The sequence below is a fragment of the Pocillopora damicornis genome, chromosome 14, assembly GCF_964200805.1.
Source record: "Pocillopora damicornis chromosome 14, jaPocDami1.2, whole genome shotgun sequence".
In the NCBI taxonomy this organism is placed as follows: Eukaryota; Metazoa; Cnidaria; class Anthozoa; order Scleractinia; family Pocilloporidae; genus Pocillopora; species Pocillopora damicornis.
In genome coordinates, this window is record NC_142683.1 from 10,328,186 (window position 1) to 10,337,857 (window position 9,672).

Sequence of the window (9,672 nt, forward strand, 5' to 3'; positions counted from 1 at the left end):
CTTTGGTGATACCAAAAGCAGCCGATGAGCATTGTTTACAATCTTGTACAATCTAGTTGTCTCAACAGTCATGCTGCAGGCAACTCACACAAACGATGCTGTAGATTTTGAATTCAGTTAAAGTGTATGGGCATGTTGTAAAGCTTCATATCATCGCACTAAAATTGCTCTACGAATATTCTTATTTAACATCAAAAAGGCTATTTTATTCGGAATGTTGAGCATTGCCGTTTTTATGTCTGAGAACAGAAAATTTCAAGGGTTTGACGATGGATTCCCATCAAAGCGCACGGTTGAATGACTTGAGAGAGGGTTCGGTTTCGCCTTTTCTGCGGCGAAGTTTGAATGAAATTCGATATTTTCGGTCTGTTCCTTGACTAAGATTTACATGACATTGACCAATCACAGTCGAGAATGGCTCTGATTTAAATTATCTCAACTGTTAGATTCTCTCGCAGGGTCATCGACTGATCGAAGAATAATACTGGGCAATCGAGTTACGGTGAGATTTTAGCAATCGATGAAGTGATTTTCGGAAGTTTTTTGTAGATCTTTGAGCATTCCTTCTGCAATGATTTGGTTGGATGAAGAGGGGAAGCAAGAACTATCTGTCAATGCTACTAAAAATGTGTACGAGCTCGAACAAAGATGTCAAACGTTCCAGAAGGACTGCAAACAAAAGCAGTTTCAAATGGATAGTTTACAAGCTGCTTTGGACAAACAGAAGAGGCTAACAGATGACGAGAACGCAAACTCTTCCTTTCTGAAAAAAGAAAATAATTTCCTGGCTAAATCAACTCAAGAGTTAGGGCAAAATCGAGAAGAGACTTTTCACGATTTGAATGCAAAGGAAGCCCAGATTCGTTGTCTGGAACTTCGATTGACAAATGTTTTGGATAATTTACAGCACGATCATAACCAGTTTGTGGAAAAAGTTGAAAAACAGACGGCGGATTTGACCGAATCAAACGATGCAAATAACCAACTGCAGAGACAACTCGCCGGTAAGATCTGCTTTGCAGGGCATGTACAGTGTAATAATTTAAAATGTTGCAGTCCTTATCCCAAACTTTTCCTCTAAAAATTACTTATACAACAAATTTAACTTATGTCTCGTACACTGATTTTAACTTTTCTTAAAGTTAATTTCAAGACGTTGTTAAATCAGGTCTATTTCAGAGAGGAAAAGATCAATTTTGCTGAGTTAAGTGTTTCCCAATGCTTCTAAACTATTTATAGCGAAATTCAAGGGACAGATTCTTTAACAAAAGAGAGAAAATATATATTTCCTTGTTTGAATTTGATCTCAATGGACATCCCTCTACAAGGCAATCATCTTCAGACTCTTACTGATTGTTTGTCTTAGAGCCCAGCCTGATGATTAAGCCTATAATAATGATGATAGATTTTGAAACATAACTTCATTCTTAAAACTGTTTGCATACCTGTACATGTAGTAGAGGTTTCGGGTAGTATTATTTTAAATGCCCTTTAAGGTACAGTATACTTGTTGTTATTTAGAAGTGTTTGTATATTTGTGTGACTTTCTGTTGCTATCCAGGATGATCCAGGCTGGATAATGTACTGTTAGTCATTTATACTTCCTAGTTGAGAAACATACTTGTTCTGGCAGTCACATTTTAAGGCAATCACAAAGGGAAAGTCAGTGTTCAGATGTTGTTTTAGCCCAGAGCTTGGCAAAGAAAAATTAGTTGGCTTTATAAAGCTAGTTTACCCCATCATCTGGTCACTTTTTACATTGTCAAGTAAAAAGGAGGAGTCTAGGAAAGAATGATGGACAATTTTGGTTAATCCTTATCAAAGTTAGGCTTTTTTTCTTTTTTTCATGTTAGGAACTCTTAGACTTAGACACATTGCACTTGAACATAAAGCATTTCTCCTGAAATGTGTGTGTGTTTTTTTTTCATTCATTTATGATGAGCTTGCTTGAACTGAGGGGTACCTTACACTGTCTTGTTTGCTTTTCTTGGCAGTTCAAAGTAGCAGGGTTATATAGTATTGTTACCCAAGACCTGACCTGCAGTTGTTAAAGGAACTATTTAATTGATACTGGTTTTCTTTTAAGATCACAAAGAAAGAGTTGAAGCATTAGAAAGTCAACTGAAAAGACTGAGAGAAGAACCAGATTCAAGAGAGCAGAAGAGCTCATCTGGTTTTGAGTCTGAAATGGAGTGGGAATTTAATCAGGAAAAAAATCTAAAGGAAATAGAAGCAAACCTTCAAATGGAGAGAGAACAGTGCCAGAAGATTGGAAAAGAACTGCTTGAACTAAATGCCAATTCTTTGAAAGTCAGTAACAAGGTATGGTGAAAATACAATTATAGGTTTATAGCACATACTTCACTCGAATGCAAGAGTGATCTTTGGAGTAATGAACACTACTTAACCAGTGATAAAAATAACGTCTGAAAAAAATTTAGGCCTGTACCAGAGTTGAACTCATGACCTCTGGGATACCAGTGCAGTGCTTTAGTTTACTGAGCGAACAAGCCAATGGGGAGCAGGTCATTATGTTTGTTCGTAATAAACCAGTGAAATGATGAATGAATGACTGTATATCATTTTAACGAAATGCGAATAAAGAAATGAATGTAAGAGTGATGTTTGCTTCATGATGAACACTACTTGAAGCAGTAGTGAAAATCACTGCTGTGAAGATCAATTAATCAGCAGTTCATGTACATGATTTTAGTCTGGCCTTGTTACTGTTTGTACAGACCCCTACAGTAGTTAAATCAGTTTTAAAACTGAACTGGGTCAGCCTGTCTAAATATCACAAATGAATAATAGATATGGTAAATAGATATTCTAAAAACTATATACTTATATACTAGGGGATTTGTGATGACTTTTCTCTCCTCCATTTTCCTCTTATATTTTAATAAGAAATTTCAATCATCCCAAGAGTGCCTGTTACATACAAGAGCTAGAGTTGCTTTTTCTTATAAAGTATTTTCATTGTGCTAAGCAATGTTGTAAAGGTCAAGATGTTTCAGGCTGAGGTATCCAGCCATTATTTCAGTGAATGCTTCAGGGTTGTTGTTAAGGTTTGCAGAAGCTGGTTTGTGATAAAGAGTAAGCACTACTTGGCATGCTTGTAATGTTTTGCTATCATTCTGCAAATTGCACCGCAGGCATTCAGTGAAATGCACTAGTTGCCACCTTATTTTAAAAATCCTGATTGCTCCAATATTTAACAATGTAAAGATACTATAACTATACAAATCTGATACAATATATTAAAGTTAATATGGCAACCAGGTGGACAATCAGACATGGTTTGATGCTACTCTGGTTTACAGATTTAATGAATGTAGCCAAAGAAGTTACAATTCATAGACCCAATTTTTCAACACTCCTATCTAGTGTGTTCATCAGGGGTGGATGATGAAGGCACAAGACAGGGGTGTCAAAATGTTGGGTCTATGAATTGTAACTTCTTTGGTAACATTAATTAAATCTGTAAACCAGAGTAGCATCAATCCATGTCAAATCTGATACACTTAGACTTTGAACAGTAGAATTTAAGCATGCCCTGGATATGATAAAAACCCATGGTAGAAAAAAATAATTTGTTTACTTTTACCATCCTCCTTGAATCAATCGAACTTGTTCATAATAAATGCAAATGTTTTCATTTAGTCTGAAAATGGCTGGAAAAAGTTGCTCACTGTAGAATGATGCAGTTTGCCAGAAATATCATACATAAGCTACTGTAACAGTACCTGTTGAAAAGCATCTTGCATGTGGAATTTGTTTTTGCCAAAGGGATAAAATCACTTCAAAATGCATGTATGTATTCATAGTGTGTACTTACAGCTAAATCTACATCTCATTTTTGTCTTCTATAAAATTTTCAGGTATCTATGCCCTCTACTTCAGAAATTAAGGACATTACTGTACAACAAGAGTTGAAATATAAAACCAGTGAGCTAGCTTTGGCAACTGAGAAACTAGAAGCAAAGGACTCAGAAATGAAGGAGAAGCTGAGAGAGATGAGTGAAATGTCTGAATGCCTCCATAAAAAGGAACATGACATTAAAGAGATGAGCACAAAACTGTCAGAGATATACAAAATCAAGTCTCAGCCAAATGAAGCAAATACTAACATAGAAGCCTTAGGTAAGTAATACTAACAGTGATATTGAAGCATACTGCAACAGCACGTGTGTCAAGTGCAGGTAATTTCAAGGTATTACATGTACTTGGTATGGAAGCAGGTGCTGCAATACATGTGAGCGGTGCTGTAAGTGTGACAGGCCACCAATATTTACATGTTGTACATTATGATATATGGCATACTATGATGATTTTGCAGGATTATATTTTGTGGTTTGTCCATGGAGCAAATCTTATGTTCTGAAATGATAAAATTTTCTTTAAAATCTGATCTAAATGATGTATTTATTCAAGCAGTGGAAAATGTAAAAATGAAGGCTGTTTATTGTTTTTATCTTCTGGTACCTGTTGGGTTACTATACTTGAGTGAATTACAAATGGTTGACTAAATTTTGTATAATTATTGTGACCCTCCACACACTTCAGAGCAAGAGAAGGAAACTCTGGGGGGTAGACTGCATGAACTAACTACACATTGTGAACTAGTGGAAAACATGAAGGATGCTTTGAATGAAGCAGAGAAAGAGGTAGGTATCTGTTTTATCTAACTAGGCAATATGGTTTTTCTGCCTAGTAGACAACCTCCTTCCAGGCTCCTCTCTCTTCCTTCCTTTTTCGAGGGAGCAGGGAGACGACCCTGAGAAGGAGGTTGCGTTTCAGACCGTTCTTTCAGTTCTGATTAGCTACTTGGATATTTTTCTTTGTTGTGATTGCTTGGGTTTCACCTTTTGGAAGTTACATTTTTTTTGCCAAAATTTACTTAGTTACAGACTAATCAATATCTCATGTCAGGTGCCCTACATGCAGAAAAATCCACAGCCTCAGGAAATATGAAATAGATATCGGCTTCAGTGCATCAATTGTCTGTGGTGTTAGATTTTATGGTAAGAATTAAATAGCACGAGAGTAAAGTCCATCATGTCTTTATCTTTCATTTAGCTGGCAGTTCTTCGAGCAGAAAGACAGGATACAGACAAATGGCTTGAAAGAGAGAGACAAAAGATTGTTGAGGCAGCCAGAGAGTTTGCCTTGCAACAAGAACAGACGTTTAACAACGAGGTCGGTATTCTAGAGTACAAACTGACTTGTAAAGACAAAGAACTACAAGAGATGGAATCCTTACTAAATCAGTTGCGACACAATCTTAAAAGTTTACAACAAGAAAAGGTAATTGAATTTTTCTGGTTGTTCACGTTGATTGCCTGCTTACTTCTCTGATTACCATCGCCGTAACAAAATTTAAACATTTTAGGGACTCTCTTCTGTTTCCTTTACGTATATTCGGTAATCACCACTTGTAAAGGTAGGAACCCATTTGCTTACTCAGGGTGAAAAAATAAATATGTTTCAGACATGTCAGAAAATATAATTAAGAAAAATTACTGATAAAAGTCGAAGAAAATTAAATTCTTACACCCCTACCACCATTTGATACTTTTGTTGATCGCATCGATCTTATTCAAGAGTGCGGGTCTTTTTATTTGGGTTGAAAAGATTCCTGTTGGGGAAGCCTTAGAACCACTACCGTATTCTATTCTTTGAATTAATGCAAACCGACAAGTTTATTTTGATCACAAGACCAGAGAACTGTCGTTCTGTCTTTTTAGAATGTACTCCTCGAGGCAGCCGAGGAAAGGGACAGAGAATTTGAAGAAGAAAAGAAGCTGTGGAATTCCGGAATTTATAGTAACGGGAAAATTCAACAGTACATCTCCGATTTGAACGAAGAACGCCTAAATGTAAGTCACTTGAAAGAGAAATGCAACGGGCTTGAATCAAGGATGAAAGAACTTGAAGATGTAAACTCCTCACTGCGGAAGGATTTAGGACGGATTCGCGAAGAAAAGAAACTCGAGACGGAAGGTAGAGAAGAAGCTTTATCACATAAAGTTGACTTTCTGCGCTCTGAATCAACTAAACTTGAGGAAAAATTGCAAACAAAGGAATCTCTAGTTTTAGGCCTGATGGACGAGAGGAATGAGCTATCAATGACGGTGGCCTCTTTAGGAGAGGAGCTCAGTAAATCAGCTCAGGTTGTGACAGAGCTGCAGCAACAATGTGACTATATGAAGGAACAGTTAGAGAACCTCAGAGAAGAAAAGGGTCGTCTTGAACAAGAGAAAGATGCCTCGATGATGGAAGAAAAATTTTATACAGAAATTTCTGTGAAGAAAGTCCGCGAACTTGAGGTAAAGCTAGGAAAAGAAGTGAAAGAAAAGAAGGAATTGTCAAATATTGTCGAGGAAATGAGAGGAATTCTTGAAAAAGAGCAGAACTGTCTCAAGGAGAAAAACCAGGAGCTGGCTGAGGTGAAGAGATTACTGCAGCTTGCTGTTAAAGAGAATGAAGAATCCATCAAAGATAAGAAAACGAATCTAGTCGAACTGACGTTTTCGTATAAAGATCTGAAAAGCAAACTCGATAAGACGGAAAAGAATTTCGAGGAAAAGTGTAAAGAGCTAAAGCAGGTTAAAGAACAGCTTAACCAAACAGAAAGTGAAGTTAAAAAATGGAAAACCATTGCAAACCAGAGGAAAGCTTTCGCCACCAATCTAAAACTTGCAAACAAGCTAGAAAAACTCAGCTGGGACAAGAACGCTGCATCACCTTGCACAGACAATGCTGGTGCTGGAAAAAGTTCACATGGATCAAGTTCATCCAAGCCCTCTGGAGTGAGTTTCGTAAAAGGAGATGTTCTTCTCTCGCCACTCGCTAAATCCTTATCCAACCTAGAAATCAAGTCCCCTACAACTGTCACTATACAGGCGGCTGCCACGCGGGAAACGTCCTCAGTATCAACAAGCAGAACACAGCGGCAGACCATATCCACGAAGGAAAGTTTGCCACTCGAAGAAAGAGTTACGGATGTGTACGTTGAGGCGAATAAAAGAGGAATTTATAAACCAAATGGTTCTGTTGACACCAAGAAAAGGGCAGGCCAGCAAGGTGTGTGCTGTTTTAATACTGAACAATGTAAATGCATGTCCACAAGAGAAATTTTCTGGCTGAGTGTCACAAGTATTCCAGCGATGTATTGGTTCTGCTTTGCTGCTCTTTGTGTTTGGAGAGTGGCCATTTTCGGTATAATTGCAACATCCTGTATAGCCTATAGGCCATAAAAAATTGGTGTCTAATTTTTTCATCAACCTACTTAAATGGCAGGACTCAAAACTATACACGCGCAGATAATCGTAAGCGCCTGCAAAATCGCACTAATTTAGTCAATCATTCATAGTTTTTTTTATTGGGACCGTCAATGAGTATTCCATCCTCCCAATAACATCAAACCAATTTGTGATGCTAAACATACCTTATTCCATGTCTTACAAGATGCGGTCATCGTCAACTTTAGTTTGGTTTTTTACTCTTTTCTTTAGCCTCATAGACATCGCCTTTTGTTGTTCGTAAGAAGCATTTATTTAGCCAAGGGAACTTTCTTAGCACCACTGATTACTTAAACAATTATGAAAAAAATTTTTCTTAACCCTCCATAATTTGTTACTATATATACTAAAATATTTTGTTCTAGAATAGTCTCCTAGTTTAAAGACTGGCACATTTATTTGGATGACAGAACTTGTCAAAGAAGAGACGTGAAATGTTTTATCATACAAACTGCGAAGGAATGTCCTTTTTAGGGAAGCATTGCTTATCTTTACAATTTTCTTGACGTTCTCTTTCACTATAGCGTCAGATGTCAGAATGGCCAAGAGACGACATGTATCCAGCGGCAATGAGGCAGACCGCCAGACTACCTCCACAGCGGTGAAAACCCGTAGTGCAGCCATGAAAGTTGTTCAGCCTACATTCACGAAAGACGGGGTGAGTAAGATTTGTCGAAGCAGCAATTCGTGCAGCAAGTATAAAGTGGTGTAGAACCAAGGAATGAACATCCTATAAACGAACAAAGAGAGGTAGCCATTAGCCATTAGTAGCCACACTAAAAAAAGTCAATTAGTTAGCTCTGGTTCTGATATAAAGATAAAAAACGTTAAGAATGTGATTCGATTCTTGTAAAAAAATGAACAAGATATTGATTTGCTCTTTTTCTCTCTATTTTTCCAGGCAGAAAGTCATGTTTCCACTTGTGTTCCCCCAAGGGGACAGTTCTTCCCTCCGGAGATGCCCCTGTCGCCACGGAAGACAAAGTCTGTCAACATACCGCAGGGTCCAAGGCCAAAGATCCCTAAACCAGGGAGGAGTCAGTTGCCAAGACACAACAATCAAAAGATGCCAAGTAAGAAAAATATCATAAATAGACCACATTTGTGGCAAAAATTTGCTCTGATGTTTGTTCGCGGTCAGTTTTCCGACAGCAAAGCTTATTTTCTTGAGACAAAAGAAGCGTTCCACGATCAAGAGTTCGTACAGGCCGTGGCAAACTCTGGAAATCATGGAATTTCATCACATCACTTCTCAATCATAGAAAGTCCTAAAAATTGAGTAGATGGGTCAAAGAAATTAATGTTAAATGACTTGGATATTAATCAAAATAAGGAGAAGGGAAAAAATGTCACTAAATAAACGCTTACACGATATTTTTAAATCAACCTCTCGATTGTATGTTGGTCGTCCGAAACACAAAGAAATGTACAGATCATGTAAAGTTATGGAATCATAAATTAGAAAGAACAACAACTGTGGATAGATTCATCTTTGGGATTTTAATAATCTCTCAGTGTATTTGTAGAACTTGACGTCGTTTAGGTTGTTTGCTTGTTTTGCTCTTATTTTACAATGAGCCTCGCCCTCGTGCATTAGACCCAGTCTCCTGACTCGCTTCCAAGCATATCAAACATGGTCTACCGGACATTCACCTATCTTTTTTGTGGTTTTTTAGGTGCCTCAACACAACAGGATAAGAGTCGGAGACGGCAGGCTTTGGGAGAAACGGCAAGTAAATCGACTGGCAATCAGACAGAATGCAAGATGCAGTAATTGTAACGGCTGGGTGGACATATTGCCTCGCTTCCGTTTGAACCTTGTCAGTCAAACAGCATACTTTGCGCGCGTTTGGTAATACTTCGATTTTTCGTGATATACCGAATTGGGAAACTTACTCTAAGTTTTGCCGAAATCAGATGTGATGCCGTTATTTACATACGCAAAGATCTGAAATCTACGTTTTCAAGAGTGAGAGGACAGTTCTTCTCTTCTTTAAAACTGCTTTATTTTCATCCAATTTACCATCTAAATTCTCCCAATGTTTTTTTTGCTTTGTTTTGTTTTGTTTTTCTGTGTGTGTGTGTGGGGGGGGGGGGGGGTGCGAGGAGACAAGCACTTTCACTCAATCGTTGCTAGTCACTTACAAGCGAGATAGTGTCAAACTTTCTCGTCATAAAAGCGTCCACCTGCAAAGAAACAAACACTTTTGTAAGGAAAAGAATAAACTATTTAATTTAAATCACCTGAAGTAACTTTTGTGTCCTTTCTATTAATATGGGGAGTCAGGCAGAAATTTTTTTTTTGTTGAAATATACACCTTTATTACGCAGCGCTATCTTGGATTGCGTGGCGCACCAAATCGAGGCT

At 37.7% G+C, this 9,672-nt stretch overlaps 1 protein-coding gene across 1 annotated transcript; it reads left to right on the forward strand.

Annotated features, from left to right (window-relative positions):
• Window positions 1-5: 5 nt before the first annotated feature.
• Window positions 6-9,549, forward strand: LOC113673322 (uncharacterized). The gene is made up of 9 exons (XM_027189715.2): window positions 6-1,004; window positions 2,087-2,322; window positions 3,882-4,143; window positions 4,567-4,667; window positions 5,080-5,307; window positions 5,748-7,086; window positions 7,829-7,962; window positions 8,206-8,377; window positions 8,981-9,549. Exons 1-9 carry the CDS (start codon window positions 572-574, stop codon window positions 9,076-9,078), a joined length of 3,003 nt encoding a protein of 1,000 aa, XP_027045516.2. The 5' UTR covers window positions 6-571; the 3' UTR covers window positions 9,079-9,549.
• The last annotated feature ends 123 nt before the right edge of the window (window positions 9,550-9,672 follow it).

Coding starts and splice junctions, on each gene's coding strand:
- LOC113673322 (XM_027189715.2), top strand. CDS start 572: ATGATTTGGTTGGATGAAGAGGGGAAGCAAGAACTATCTGTCAATGCT. Junction 1,005..2,086: donor ACTGCAGAGACAACTCGCCG/GTAAGATCTGCT, acceptor TTTTCTTTTAAG/ATCACAAAGAAAGAGTTGAA. Junction 4,144..4,566: donor TACTAACATAGAAGCCTTAG/GTAAGTAATACT, acceptor CACACACTTCAG/AGCAAGAGAAGGAAACTCTG.